This window comes from Grammomys surdaster, unplaced genomic scaffold (genome assembly GCF_004785775.1).
Source record: "Grammomys surdaster isolate TR1022 unplaced genomic scaffold, NIH_TR_1.0 371, whole genome shotgun sequence".
Taxonomy (NCBI): Eukaryota; Metazoa; Chordata; class Mammalia; order Rodentia; family Muridae; genus Grammomys; species Grammomys surdaster.
This window is the reverse complement of record NW_021604790.1, coordinates 603,734-619,274: the sequence shown is the minus strand read 5'-3', so window position 1 is coordinate 619,274 and position 15,541 is coordinate 603,734. Positions and strand designations below refer to the sequence as shown.

Sequence of the window (15,541 nt, the reverse complement as noted above, 5' to 3'; positions counted from 1 at the left end):
CCCCTGGCATAGGAGACTATCAGATCTCTTTCATTCATTTAAAAACATTGAAATGAATTCTTGTTTTGAAAATCCTCTGTATGTGCCTAAGTCCACAAGCACGTCATTAACAAGAACATACTCCAGTGAGGTCCCAGGGGAATGGGTATGAGGTGGTGTGAGAGACTTCCACACATTTTTTAGTCAAACCTAGTGTGGCAGAACTTTCTGTAAAGCCAGACTCCCTTAAGGTGTCAGCTGCCCATGGCCCTGGTCTCTAGACTAGCATAAAATCTGTAGATCCACAAATCCTCCATATTCCCATGTCCCTCTGCCAGGACGGTCCTTGCCCTCCTCATTTCCAATCCAAGCCTCCGGTCCTGCATCCCCTCCTCTGGTAGTGTTCCTGCCTGTGTCTCTTGGGACCCTCAGCTACAGTTTTCATCAGCTGCTCTCACAGTCTGCCTAAGATAGGTTTTTCCCTTCCAGAGAGGGCTCCCCTGGGGCTAGGGCGGATGGTCCAGTGGTAGAGCCTGCCTAGCGTCCTGGGTTGGATCCCCGACACCACCAAAACGTTAAAAGAGAGAGTGTGTGACAGGTAAATCCTGTGGCTTCTTAATTTATTCATAATATTAATAAGAGGGCTGCCAACAGTGTGGCATACACCTTTACATCTTTAATCCCAGAGACAGATGCAGATGGATTTCTGTGAGTTTGAAGCCAGATTGGTCTATACAGTGAGTTCTAGGCGAGCCAGGGCTACATAGTGAGATCTTGTTTAAAAACAAAAGACAAAAAATGAAGGTTGAATATGTAGCTCAGTGTCAGAATACTTGCCTAGTATGCATGAGGCCTAGGTTCCAGCCCTACTGTCAGAAACGTTCATAATGCAGAGGCCAGGGAGATACACAAGGCCCTGTGTTTGATCCCCCAACCACCACATAAACCTGGCATGAAAGTGCATGCCTAAAATTCCAACAGCCAGGAAGTTAAGGAGTTTTCAGTCCTGGGTGCACACCTAGCATGGTGGGGCACACCTATTTGGGAGGTAGAGCCAGGAGGCCAAGGAGCGCATGGTCATCCTTGGTTTCATAGTGAATTCAAGCCAACCTGGGCAGCTTGAAATCCTATCTCAATGAAAACAACCACAAACTACCAGCGGCAGGAAGGGACATAAATCAAATCTACATCCACCCAAGAAATAAATGAGCACTGGGATACCTAGAAGCCTATTGAACAAGTCACTGGCTAGTCTCTAAGTGGCTGAAAAGAAGGTAGGAGGGGAGCGTAGAACTCACTTAGACTAGAGTTTCTAGGTAAGGCTCTGTTTGCAGATGTTGAAAAGGCAGGAACTAGCCAAGCCAAGTGGCCTGAGCTTCTGATCCTAGCTCCTGGGAGAGAGGTAGGAGGATCAGGAGTTAGAGGCCAGACTGCGGCTACTTAGTGAAATTATGTCTCAAAACATGGAAAAATAAAAAAGGAAGGAAGGTTGTCTAGAATTCTGTACCCAGATACAACACTCTAGTTATGTGGTAAGAACTGGTAACAAGAGAGTGACTCTTCCCAAAGCCCAATGTCTACGAGGACTGGGAGGAACAGGGTGAGGTTTCTGGACCGATTCCTCCATCCCTACCCCCACACTCAGGGTCAAAGGCCTTCCTAGAGTGAGACCCTGACTCCAGGGTCTGGTGAATGAGTGGGAGTAGCTTGACAGAGCCAGCTCTGAGGAAAGGGACACCCTGTTGAACGAGGCAAAAGCAAAGCTGGGATCCTTTCAATGGCTCCAGGCTGGAATGACCTGCAGAGAGCTCTTTGCTGGCTGAGGCCCAAAGAAAGCCGAACTGACTGAGAGCAGCCTGCAACCACTGGAGTTTTCTTTCATGGGAGAAGCTGAGGAAGCCCAGGCTGGGTGGTCAGGACATGAGCAGGACAGAGGGAGGGAGATACCCAGAAGCGTCATGGGTTTCCTCCAGGCAGTAGCTGTCTAAGGTTCAGGGGCTCCTGGGGCAGTGTGTGTGGGACAGATGTAAGGGACAGACTGTGACTGGTTACATGTGGGATTGCTTACAGGACATTCAAAGAGAAAGGCCTTGGACTGTGTTAAACAATAGATCTGGGGCCTGTGAGAAAAGTGAGAAGATCTATGGGAGATGTTTGCACCCAAGAGGTTATCTATACTTATTCTTTCTCTTTGAAAGAGTCTGGCTATGTAGTCTTGACTGGCCTCACAGAATTTCAACTACCTTTGCCCCCCAAGTGCTGTGATGAAGACACTCAGAGGGAGCACGTTTTAGCTAACCCCCATGATCCCGTCAGGTGGTATCATTAGGCCTTCAGTACATACAGGTAAGGAAACTGAGGGGATGACTGACTTAAATCCACACAGCTCTGAGTGTGACAGAGCTAGGAATCAAGGACGTGTCTGTCTTCAACTCTAGGTCCATCCCACCTCCCTTGCTCCATTCTAATGGCTGATAACTCAATTTCCCTCCTTAGCCCTTAGGAGACATACAAGAAACTGCCCAGGTGTGGGTGGCACTGAGGGCATGGTGGCTGAACGAGGAGAGAGCTGGAGCCAGTGTGCAAGGCTGTGAGTGGCACTGTAGTCAACCAGGGGTCATGGCCTGAAAGCCATGGCCTGTTATCTTGGGAAGCCTTACATCTTGGGAAGAGCCCATTTCGAGAAGGGCTGATAGTGGTGTTATGATGGATACTAAGGTATTTCCCTGTTGGTCAGCAGGAAGGAGAGCTGGCAAAGGGTAGTGTGGCTTTGAAGATCTGTGAAAGAGAGAGAGAGAGAGAGAGAGAGCGAGAGCGAGAGCGAGAGAGCAAGAGAGAGCAAGAGAGAGAGAGAGCGAGAGAGAGCGTGAGAGCAAGAGAGAGAGAGAGAGCAGCTGTGGCTAAAGGCTGAAGCACTGAGTGAAAGTGGTGGGTGGTACAGTTTGAGCAGGAACTGTCTCCCCAAAGGGCTCATGTGGTAAAGCATGGTCCCCACTTGGTGGCAGTATAGAGAAGCCATTAGACCAAGAACGTGCCAACAATCCACTGCAAACTGAACAACATACAAGTTGGCGAAGAGTTCAGAACTGTGAGTGAACGGATGCTGTAGCCAAGAAGGACTCCAAAGGACTTAGAATCAGGACGCTCAGGGCAGGGGAGATGGTTCAGTGGGTGGAGGCGCTTGCTGCCAAACCTCATGGCCTAAGTTTGATCCCGGGACCCACGTGATAGGAGAAGTGGTTTCCACAACTGTTCCTCTGATCACACAAATGCTCTGGCATTCATGAGTGCACATGCATACAATGAATAAATGCATGAACAAATATATAATAAATTAAAAAAAAAAATCAGGATCCCCTGAAAGTGATGGATTCCCTGTCAGGAAGTTTCAAGTTGAGAACAGCTCATTTCAGGGAGACTAGGTATCACTGTTAGAAGAATAGGTTAGAAGAATAGTAGGCACAGTCTTGGGTCTCTGGTCTCTGTTTTTCTCGTGTGTGTGCGCGCACGTGTGTGTGTGTGTGTGTGTGTGTGTGTGTGTGTATGTGTATGGTATGTCCATGTGTTCGGTGTATGTTTGTGTCTGTGTGTATGGCATGTCTGTGTGTGTGTGATGTGTGTGTGTCTATGAATGTGTATGGTATGGTGTGTCTGTGTGCATGTCTGTTTGTGAACTGGAACTGAGTGAGCCCAGGGCCTTGAACATGCTGAACACTGAGCTATATTCCCACCCCTATTGTATCAAGCTCTTGGCCTGTACCTTTCCATCTATCCTCCCCTCCACACCAGGGTAGGGACAGCCGAGCACACTCTACTGAGTGGAAACACTGAGACTGGGTGGGGAAGTGACTTGCCTAAGATCCTACAGCCCATTTGGATCTACCGGCCCCCAGACCTTATCCCCTAGGTTACTCCATGGTTCATTTAGCCTTGCCTGACTTTGTCCAGCTTCCTCTTGGCCCCTCTCTCACTCCAGCCTGAAGCTTCCTCCAGCCTCAGGTCTTTCTACAAGGCCAGCATGCTGGACCAACATTCCCGCCCCAGGCATCCTCACCGGTACCTTTTGCTTTTAATGGCAATTTAATGCAATGCCACTTTTTTTTTTCTGCTAGATATCCGAAGCTATATCTGGACACTGCTATGTTCCTAATGCCAGAAATATCTGGTATGCCTAGGGCCTGATACAAAAATAAAAAAACAAACAAACAAACACCAAGAGCCAGACCACTGGGAGCTCACCGGAATTTTTAGCCATTATGCTCTTGTGTGTGATTAAAAATGAAAGAAATTACCAGCCTAGGTTTGCTTTCTAACCTCAGTCCTGAGTATTCAAGCCCTACTTCCACTGGACTCTCCCTCAGGCCTGCCCTCCGGGACAGAAAGTAGGAATGACCTACGAGCAGCCCTGGCAAAGGCTCTCAGAGGCCTAGGGACCTTGGCTACCGCAGGGCACTCACTGTTCCTTGGCGATCTCCAGGTCCTTTCTGTGGCTCTGCAAGGCAGCCACCATCTGCCCCAGCTCAATCTGGGCGTTGCCTATGCAGCTGTACAAGTTCCCGACCAGTTCATCCTTGTTGGGTACCTCGTCTTGGTTCCATTCCAGAACCTTCTTAAGTACTTTCTCAGCTTTTTGAAGGCTCCCTTCAGCACTGCCACTGGTCAACACTGGGGAGAGAAGGAGTTGACAAGGTCAACTCCGTGTTGATGGGCTCCGTGTTGATGGGTTAACTCCTCCCAGATAATAATTTCCATCCACAGGTCAGCAGAGGCCGAGGCTCGGGCTCCGAGGCTCTGGCTATCGTGTTGCCTCTTCCCATCCCCCAACCCCGAGACTACTACCCACACATGTCAATGTCCTCTAGGCTCTTGAGGATGTAGTGGGCTGTCTGCGAGGGGCTGCGTTTCCGGTCCCTCAGCCACTTCTCTTGCATCAGCTTCCGGTCTCGCTCCCTGGCATAGATGGGCTTCTGCTGCCTCCAGAAGTTGCTGCGGGTGTCCAAGTAGTTGATGCCAGTCATGATGAGGTCCTCCACGGTCAGACCTTTCTTGATGGTGCCTTTGATGAGATCTGTGGAGAGTCATCAAGGAGATCACACATGTAGGGGAGTCACCCTTTCTAGGGTTGGAGAACTTGCTGTAGGGCCCTGTGAGGACCCCGCCTGCACTTGCCCCAGCAGTGAGGAAATGGAGAGTTTGGGGGTAGCGATGGACAGCCAGGTGGACGTTCTTGATACGAACCTTTTTTTGGCAAAATAGGAGGGACAAGAAGGGTCACTCGGATAACTTTCTGAGAAGCCTGTACTCAAGGGTTCCCTCCTTTCAAGCTGTGTCCTCAGGGAATAAAGAAGAGTCTGAATGCAAACCCTGGTCCACATTGCCAGGCCTCATCGGGCATCTAGGTGCCAGATGAGCTGGTGCATGCTGGGAGCTGTAGGGGTGTGGCTCCATCCTGTCTACTGTGTGGCCAGAGCTGGGGCCAATTGAAATGACGCAAGGCCACTTGGGATAAATGCTCAGGCCACTCCTGCCTTCCATGGCAGGCCCTCTAGAGACCAGGAAGCCTTCAGGCTTGTTACCATGGAGATGTGCCAACAGTAAAGTTGTGTGCCAAAACCCTGCAGAGAACCCTGAAGTTGACCTTAGAAAAACCAGTTCTGGGGAGAGGGTATTTGTGTCCACATTTGTCCCCTGTTCAGGTTTATCAGTTCAGAGCAATACCCCATGCCAGGTTAGTGGGAGGCCTATGTTTGAGGGTTCTGCCTGCACGGTGTGATGGAAAGTGTATCGGACTGGATTCTGTTGGTGACGCCACCACCGACTTGCTTGTCACCTTGGACGTTCAGGGAATTCTATTTCCTTGTCTATGAAATGAGGGATGGGCCAGATGATGTTTCAGAACATGTAGTCCTGACATGCTCAGATATCCCACCACCTGTCCGTCAGATTCTTTTACCCACCGTACAGACTACGGTGATGGTTGTGATTTGCCTCTTGAATGTCCCTCCCTTAACGGCCTCATGTGTTAAGGCTTGGTTCCTAGCCAGTGTACTACTGGAATATGGTAGAAGGACCTTTAGGAAGAGGAACCTATTGTCAGGAAGTTACACTGTCTGGGGCATGCCTTCCAGTGGTGGTGGTGGGGGCATGTATTAGAGTCTCTGCCCCTTCCTCTTTTGTTACTTCCTGGCCACCTCTGTCCTACTGGGTGCTCCTAATACAATGTTCTGCCTCACCAACAGGCCATGAAACAATAGAGTTACCTGAATACCTATGAAATCTCTGAAACTTTAAGCCAAAATAAATCTTTTTTTTTTTTTTGAAAGAGGGTCTCACTATAGCTCTGGCTGTCTTGGAACTTGCTACATCAACCAGGCTGGCCTTGAACTCACAGAGGCCCACCTGCCTCTGCCTCTGTCTCTGGTGGAGTGAAAGGTATAGGTCACTCTGTCAGATCAGCATCTCTCCTTCTTACAAGCTGATTAGCTCAGGTGTTCTGTCAGTGATGTAAAGTTGACAAAGGAGCCCACGTACTAAAAAGCGAGGACCCTGAATGTGGACTTCTTGGGTCCAGATATGAGCAGAAGCATGTTGCCTAGCCTCCTGTGACCTTAGTCGGGTGAGAACGCTATACAACCTTTCTACAGGTCTGGGTTGGCTGCATTCCGAGACAGGCTGTCCCTTATGCTCCCACCCACTGCCCTAGCCCTGCCAGCAACAGGTCTGACACCTTCATCCAGAAGAAGCTTCTCCAGATACTCCTTGTCCACATACAGCTCCCCGAGCAGCTGCCTGACGGTCTTCTCACTCTTGAGCGAGCCCTTCCGCTTGATTTCATGCTTGGTGTTGTATGAGAGGTGCTTTATAGGTAGATGCTTCTGTTGGGCTTTCTTACTCTGGAAAATGGAGGAACATTCAGGGGAGCCTCAGTAAGGAGCTCAGAGTGTGCAGTGTGGATGGAGAGTCTAAGACTTTGAATTCTCTGCTCCTACAAGACCCTCTGCGGACTGAGAACTATGACATATGCTTGGTTGGGTATAGCTGGATTCCCAGGATAACCTCTGGAGCTGCGGCAGAATCTCATGGTGGCCCATGATGGGCAGAGGTGAAATGTTCCCAGTGGAATGTTAGTAGGGGTTTGAAGGTACGAGTGGCCTCAGAACCAGGCACCTTACCTCAGCTTGCTTGCTTAAGAAGGAGAGGTCTCCTTTGTTCTCCAGCTTAATTGAAGAAGGACCTGGAGGACAGAGGCGGGGACTGAGCAGGGCCAAGCCTCCCGGGCATGACCGATCACATACTTTCATTTGGAAATGGCTGCCTTTGGCGAGGAGATGGCGAAGGCCTTGGCAAAGCTGGCATCAAGCCACCCTAATCCAGGAATGGTGCAGGTTGGTTGGTAAAACACTGTCCTAGACACTAGATGGCCCCCACTAGCCCAAGGCCATGCAGCAGCCAGATTTCCAAATACAGAGAGATCCCAGATGAAGGGAGACTCTGTCACATGCTATTTCCACACTTTGCTATCCACAGGGACAAGTCCTCACTCACCTCCTTCTTCCCTCTGCTGTGGAGTTGATGGGTAAAACTAACCCTCGGCACTTGTATGGTGAGGGAGGGGCCAGCCTCAGAAAGGCTGGACTCAGAACCCAACTCTAGTCTATATATGACTTCAGAAAGGACAACTTCAAAGCAGCCCACCTAGCATGTCTGGAAGGTCACTCCTCAGACAAAAGAGGACCTCAGCAACAGCCAAGTCTAAGTGTAAGACTCCCCGGTGGTGGTAGACGCTTGCACTCTGCACCCTTGACCCTCCCAAGCCTTCCTGGATAAAGTCACAGCCCTGTGCTCACTCACTTCCCACCGAGTTGTTGATGGCTTCCTGGGCTTTCTGAATTCCAACTTTGAATTCCCGGTCAGGTCTCAGTTTGTAGCCTCGATGATAGAACACCAGGGCAAACTCAAAGTCTCCCATGGTGTACAGTGTCTCTGCCTTCTGTAAGATCCCCTGGAATGAAAGACAGTCAAACCCAGATGGAGAGACGAGACCTTATAGGACTTGTATGGTAGAATGGAAGGGTCCCAGGTTGGAGGTCGAGGTTGGAATATGAGAGGCAGGGAGGCAGGCAAGCACTGAAGAGGAAAGGGCATCAGACACCAAGTGATCCAGCTGGTTCTTCAACTACCAGTAACCAGAGGCTGCTGTAATGGAAATGTCGAAAGCAAGACTGAGCCCTCCCATCCGGCAGTCACCTTGCAGAAAGTCGGGTCATTCTGAAGTGAGGCTTCAGCATCATTCAAGGATTTCTCTAAGTCTCCCATCTTCAGGTAGCACTTGGAGCGCGCAACCAGGCAGTTCTTATCTCCGCTTTGAAGGTGAAGAGCCTGCCAAAGGGAAGCACTCTGATGGGCAGATGCCGGGAAGAGTAAGGCGGTCGCCTCACCCGGAAGGGTGGCCCGCACCTACTGCAGTTTCGAGGGGACCCTCCAGGTCAGTACACAGACTCCTGCCTCTGAGTCTCATCAGATGCAAACAGCCCAACCCATTGGCTCATCGAACATGAACATCTCGATCTGTATGTATGTGGCTGATCTCAGAGAAGGCTCTATCTCGGTTACTGGGGAAGCCACTGGTTGAGACGTAGGAATTGGCTGGGCTGAGGATCTGTGACTTTCTGCCAAATCCTACCAGCAGTACAACTTCAAGGCGGTTTATGTCTACCAAGTTCAATAAACCTCAGCTGGCTGAAACCTTTGCAATGTGAATGTCAAAGGCTAATGTAAACAGAATAGATTTTAGGGCATCTAAAGCTCTGGTTACTCATCCCTTAGCCTTTGTGTGCAAGGATTAGAACGCAGGGCTTTATGAATGCAAGTTCTCTACCTTTGAGTTATATACCTAGCCCAAGTCTTCTTTTGCTCTCCTTCCCTCTCCGTCTTTCTGGTTAGTTGGAATTTCACTGTTGTTTGGTTTGGAGAGATAATTTCAAACTGTACCGTTGACTGGCCTGCAGCTTGCTAGGTAGACAGACCAAGTTGGTCTCAAGTACTCTGCCGTCTCCTGATCTACCTTGTGGATGCTGGGGTTACAGACGTGTACCGCCCATACCCAGCCCTCCTCTAATTTCTTCAGTCTTTGGAGTAGTTGGGATTACAGATGTATGCTGTCACACCTGGCTTGAGCTGCCTTCCTTCTCCTCCTTTTCCTCCTCTTCCTCTTCTTTTTCTTCTTTATGTAGTAAACTGAGAATTATCACTATTTTGGGGAACTAAGATACAGATGTGAGGAAGACAGAAGCCATCTGGAGGCCCTAGTGTAAGGATGGACACTTTTCTTACCCCCCCATGTCCTGCCGTCTTTCTTTCTTCCTTCCTTCCTTCCTCCCTTCCTCCCTTCCCTTCCCTTCCTTCCTTTTCTCTCTCTTTTTTAAAAATTACTTTTGTGTGTACGTCGGCCCATGTGGTTCTATGCATTCAACAGTGTGCATGTAGAGCTCAGAGAACAACCTCTAAGACTTTGTTTTCTCCCACTTTGTGGATATGAGCATCAAATTCAGCTCATCAGGCTTGGCCAAAAGTACCTGTATCCTCTGAGTCATCTTTGCCAGCCCTGTCTGTTTATTTCTTGAGACAGGACCTCATATAATCCATGATGGCCTCAAACTTGTTATATAGCTGAGGCTGCCCCTGTACTCCTGATCTTACCATAGCCCCCCCCCCAAGTGCTAGGACTACAAGCGGAGTCATCACATCCAGCTTTGTCCTGTCACCTTCTGAGATCATTACAGCTATGGTGAATGTTTGTCCCAGTCCTGGGGTAACCAAGACAGAAGAGAACATGCCCCAAGGGAAGGTGGCTATGTACTAGAAACCAGTGCTAGGAAGGCAGGCATGAGACAAGCTTCCCCTAGGCATCAGACTGTGTCTGCCCTCTCTAAGACCTTCCTTCTTTTCTAGGAAGAGGAAGCAGTTGTTATCTTTCCTAGAATGGGAGGGCTTCTAACCTGCCCTTAGGGTCATCTTTACTTTCTGGTTCAGCTGCTCTAAGACCAGATAGCTCCAGGAGAAAGGGGAATGCAAAGCGGCAGGGCTACTAACTCCATCTGCCCACCAGGCCGTCATTTCTCTTGGAAGCTGTGACTAGGGAAAGAGGTGGAAGATTGGGGAACAGCACAGAAGCTGGACTTGAGGAAAGTCTTGGGATTGGTTAGTGGGTTAACATTCCATTTAAGGGTTTGCTTTAATTTGGTTCTTTTGAAACAGTTTTGCTAGTTTAGCTCAGGTGTGTCTTGAACTCACTATGCAGCCCAGGCTGGCCCCAAACTCAAAATCCTCCTGTCTCAGCACTCTGAATATTGGAATCACAAGTACCACCATGCCCCGCTGCTATGCCATTCCAAATAAGTGGAGCTGGCTATGGTGATGCACACCTTCACTTCTTGGGTGTGTCCTGAGGAGGCAGAGGCAAGAAGATCTCCGAGTTCAAGGTCAACCAGTCTACAGAGCAAATTCCAGGATGGCCAGGGCTATACAGAGAAATCCTGTCTTAAAAAAAAAAAGAAAGGGAGAGAGAGAGAGAGAGAGAGAGAGAGAGAGAGAGAGAGAGAGAGAGAAAGAAGGTAGGCTATGAGCTCCTCGTGTTACTCAGTAGAAGAGCAATTGGCAAGCATGTGGGGTCGGAGCCCCAGCAACCCAAAAGAAAAATACAGTTTCTAGAAAGGAAATGGTTAATTTGTTCTGGAGGTGGGATCTCCAGTATCCCACACTGGCCCTGAACTTGCTAAGTAGCCATAGATGATCTTAAATCTCAGTTCTTGCCAGGCAGTGGTGGCGCACGCCTTTAATCCCAGCACTTGGGAGGCAGAGGCAGGCGGATTTCTGAGTTCGAGAGTTTGAGGCTAGCCTGGTCTACAGAGTGAGTTCCAGGACAGCCAGGGCTACACAGAGAAACCCTGTCTCAAAAAAACCAAAAAAAAAAAAAAAAAAATCTCAGTTCTTCCTGTCTCTACCTGCCAGCTGCTGGGATTGAAAGTGTGGGACAACACACTCAAAAGCAAGATCAAACCAGGCCTTCATGCACACGAGGCAAACACTCTACCCAATTAAGCGCTGTCTCCAGCCCTGCAAAGGAAAAGGTTATTAGAACACCTTGCAGTGTGGAGGTTGGGCACTTCGGGCAACTGGAGTCTGAATGCTTGGCTCAGAGAAACCTTCCTCCACTACCCCAGCTAGTGCAGTGGCCTTGGGCATGTTACCAAACTTCTATATCCACTTCCTCATCTATACAATGAAGTGACAGTCTTAACTCCCCTCCCCCCACACGTACTTTGCTTAGAGCAGTACATCTAGTATCCTAAAAAAAAAAACCCTCCCAATCCCTTTAGGGTACAGTGGTGTAATTTTCAATAAGGTTAATACGTTAACTTCACCGTCACTTCAAGCCTGTGCCAGAGACTTCTACATTTAGCGTCTCGGGCACTCTGTAGCTAAGGATGGGCGACTGAGTTTATCAAGAGAAAGGTAATCATGAAACATTTAAAGAAAGATAATGATCGGTCACTGTTTATGTCACCACCTGGCAGACATTAGTCAGAAACGAGAGAAAATGGCAAAAGCCAGGGCTTATCTGTAACAGTGGTGTATCAGGGAAACCAGGAGTATTAGACACAAAATGGACCTCAGGACTGCTGGCGATGAAAAAAAAAAAATGGTAATTAGGCGGGCCTGGAGATGTTTTAGCAGGTAAGAGCACTGACTGACTGCTCTTCCAGAGGACCCAGGTTCAAGTCCCAGCACCCACATGGCAGCTCACATCCCTCAGTAACTCCATTTCTAGAGGATCTGAAAGTATGTACATGGTGCATGCATATACATGCAGGCAAAACATCCATCACATATAAATATTTTTCTTTAAGTGGTGAAGGGGAGGGCGGAACTACAGTGTTGGTTTGTTGGTTAACAGCACTTACTACTCTTGCAGAGGACCCAGGTCTGGATCCCAGCACGCACTTGGTGCTATACAACTGCCTGCAACTCCAGTTCCAAGGGAGCCAGTTCTCTCTTCTGGCTTCCGAAAGTACCAGGCATGCATGTGGTATACACACACACATCTTTCATCAACAACAAAATGGTGGTGGGTCCAGGTAGCAAGCGGGGTTCCAGCACTCCAGAGGCTAACTGTGAGATAGGGAGTTGGTCTCCAGAGTACATAAGGAGGGCAACTTCCTTTCAAAAGGGAAGTTGGGAATGAGGGCGCACATCGAAAGTCATCTCTCAGGAAGTAGAGGTAGTCGGAGACCACCCTAGTCTACAGAACAAGTGTCTATCTCGAAAGAGGAGTGGAGGAAGGAGAGAGAGGAAAGAAGAGAAAAAAGAAGAGGAGGAGGGAGAGGAAGGAAAAGAAGAGGAGGAGGAGGAGTGGGAAGACAGGAGGGGAAAGAGGAAGGCGAAGCATTGATAGGTTCAAGGCGCAACTCACGTTGGTAAAGCTTTGAATGGCCTTAGAGAACTCCCCGCACAGATAAAGCCTCTCGCCCTCTGCCACGTAAGAGGGAAAGGTGCTTCTCAAGATATCAGCTTCGCCGTCAGACATGGTCACCCGACTTTTGGAAATTGTGAAGCAGATCCAGAAAGGGAAAGAGGGTGGAGAATCACCGGCTTGGTTTGTGGCAGCCTGGTCTCTTAGCAACCCAGAGAGCTACTCTAACTTCCGGTCCCTCCCCTCCCCTGGCGGTGTTAGGATCCCGGGTGAGCCTGCCTAGTGTGCTCATGCGCCTGTGTCGCCACGCTGAGCACACCGGTCAGACAAGTGCTGAGCGCGTGGCCGGCGGCTGCAGGGCGGTGGCGCTCCAGAGTGATCACTGTTGCTCATAGGTTGCTTCTCCCCGCCAGTTGCCACGTGGAAAGTCTCTCAGACAAAGCAAGCCAAGAAAAGAGAATTGGAGGCAAAATTCCAAGTAGGATTTAAGGCTTAAATGCCCCAGGTCCCATCAGGAAAGAGAGAATTTTGGACTTGGAGTCAGAGGGCTTGGGCAGCCTTCTCTCTTGTCACTTCCTAGCTGCGTGATCCTTGACCAAGCACATTAGGGAACTGAAAAGCACATGTCCTACCTGCCAAATGAGCATGAAAATAATAGAGCCCCCAGGGACCTGAGGATTTGCATGAGAATGCAACGGAAATTGTGATGGGTTTAGTTGAAAATTTCACATATTTATTGACCACTTGCTAATAGCAAGTCTGAACTAACATCTACCCTGACGTCATTCTCCACCGATTCAGCACTACCACAAACAAACAAACAAAAGACTAATGACTGTGGAGATAACAGATAACTCAGCTGATAAGACTTGCCAAGCGCTCTCTACCTCAATTCTACCAAACCTGGTACAGTCCAGTGTGATGGCACCAGCTTGTATTAGCCACCCCTAGAGAGACAGAAACAGGTACGTCCCTGGAGTGTCCTCTGGCATCCACACTCACATGTGCCAAAGCACATGCTTTTTCACACACATTTAAAAAAGTAGTACCAAGCTGGGCAGTGGTGGCACACGCCTTTAATCCCAGCACTTGGGAGGCAGAGACAGGTGGATTTCTGAGTTCGAGGCCAGCCTGGTCTACAAAGTGAGTTCCAGGACAGCCAGAGCTACACAGAGCTGTCTTGAAAAACAAAAACAAACAAACAAAAAGAACATAAACAAAAACAAAACCAAAAAAAACCAAAACAAAATAAAAGTTACAAAAAAAAAAGTAGCGCCTCCAAGTTCCCATAATACCTCGAAACGCGATCTGTAGAATGTCCCGTAAGGATACCTTTTTTTTTTTTTTTTTTTTTTTTGTCCCCCAAAGGGATTGTGACTTAATCAGGAACTTTGTCTTTTTTAAAAATTTGCTGGTGGGGATTTTTTTTTTAAAATATTTACTCATTTCATTTTATACGTGAGTGTTTTGGCTGCATGTATGTATACCATATGCATGCTTGGTGCCTATGGAGACCAGAAGAGGGTACTGGATCCCCTGGAACTGGAGTTACATGTAATTTTGAGCCACCATTTGGGTGCTAGGATGCTAGGAGTCGAACCTGGGTGTTCTGCAAGAGCAACCAGTGCTCTTAACCCTTGAGTCATCTCTCCAACCCAGAATCTTGTCTTATAAACTGTCTTTCCAGAATTCAGCTGAGCCAGGCTTGGTGGCCTGGGTCTTTAATTTTCTTACTCCAGAGACAGAGATAGGAGATTCTTGATGAGATCTAGGCTTCCTGGTCTCCATTACAAGTTCCAGGCCTGCCCTGGCTACTTGTGAGCCTCAAACACAAAACTAGAAACAGAATCCAGCTGAGTGGCATATATTAGGAATAGAATTGGGCTGGAGAGATGGCTCCGAAGTTAAGAGCACTGACTGCTCTTCCAGAGGTCCTGAGTTCTATTCCCAGCAACCACATGGTGGCTCAGTAACATCTGTTATGGAATCTGATGCCCTCTTCTGGTGTGTCTGATGACAGCTACAGTGTACTCATATATAATAAATAAATGAACCTTAAAAAAAATGAACAGAGTCCAGCTGATTGGCACACAGTAGGAGCAAAACAAAACCATTTTTAGTCTTTAAAAAAGATGTCCTTACTAGCAAATGTATAAACACAAATGAACACAAGACCTATAATTCCAGCACTTGAGAAACTGAAGCAGGAAGATTGCCACAAGTTCAAGACCGCCTCAGGTTACATAGTGAGTTGAAGGCCAACCCAAGTAACAGGGGAGTCTCTGTCTCAAACCACCATAACTGATTACTTAGAAAAACGTGGTGAAATCACAGAATTCCATTAGTGTCAATTCCCTTTGGTTGTAGTTTTTAAAAGTTTTTCAAGATTACCATTGGGGGGAAATGATAAAGGGATATCTAACCCAGGTTTGGTTATGGTGGTACACACAGCCGGTCCCAGGCTATAGAAAGAGGGTGGCCTGGAGCTCGAGGATAGCCAGGGCTACTTAGCAAGGCTTTATATCAAAAGGAAAACAAAGCTAAGCAAACAAGAATACACAAGATTCCTTGATATCAGTTCTACACTAATCTGCAGTTTGATTTAGAAGATGGCTGTCTTTTGGGGGGCTGGGGAGATGGCTCAGTGATTGAAAGTGTGTGCTGCTCATGTACTGGATCAGTGTTTGGTTCCCAGCATCCATGTCTGGTGGTTCACAGTCCCCTGCAGTCCCTGTGAAACCTGATGCCGCTGGCCTCCCAGCACTTCTGCCCTTGAATCTTCAGCCTTTAAGAGTCCAGGGAGCCGGGTACTCACCATGTGATGCCACTCAGAAGTACTCACCGTGTTATGCCATTACAAGGTAGATTTTTGCCGGGCAGTGGTGGCGCACACCTTTAGTCCCAGCACTTGGGAGGCAGAGGCAGGTGGATTTCTGAGTTCCAGGCCAGCCTGGTCTACAGAGTGAGTTCCAGGACAGCCAGGACTACATAGAGAAACCCTGTCTCGAAAAACCAAAAAAAAAAAAAACAGCCCAGGGAGCCCGGCAGTCGTGGTGCACGCCTTTAATCCCAGCACTTGGGAGGCAGAGG

At 48.6% G+C, this 15,541-nt stretch overlaps 1 protein-coding gene across 2 annotated transcripts in view; it reads right to left on the bottom strand.

Annotated features, from left to right (window-relative positions):
- Ttc25 (tetratricopeptide repeat domain 25) overlaps positions 1-12,686 on the bottom strand; it is a 29,954-nt gene extending 17,268 nt beyond the window's left edge. The window contains exons 1-7 of one of the 2 annotated variants that reach the window (XM_028780553.1): positions 12,452-12,686; positions 8,227-8,358; positions 7,831-7,981; positions 7,152-7,213; positions 6,707-6,872; positions 4,823-5,047; positions 4,437-4,644 (exon numbers count right to left, since the gene is read on the bottom strand). In XM_028780553.1, the coding sequence (XP_028636386.1) occupies positions 4,437-4,644; positions 4,823-5,047; positions 6,707-6,872; positions 7,152-7,213; positions 7,831-7,981; positions 8,227-8,358; positions 12,452-12,565 (1,058 nt within the window). In that variant the 5' untranslated portion in view covers positions 12,566-12,686. The remainder of the gene's footprint in view (positions 1-4,436; positions 4,645-4,822; positions 5,048-6,706; positions 6,873-7,151; positions 7,214-7,830; positions 7,982-8,226; positions 8,359-12,451) is intronic. The other variant, XM_028780554.1, reaches the window with a different exon arrangement.
- Between the last annotated feature and the right edge of the window lie 2,855 nt (positions 12,687-15,541).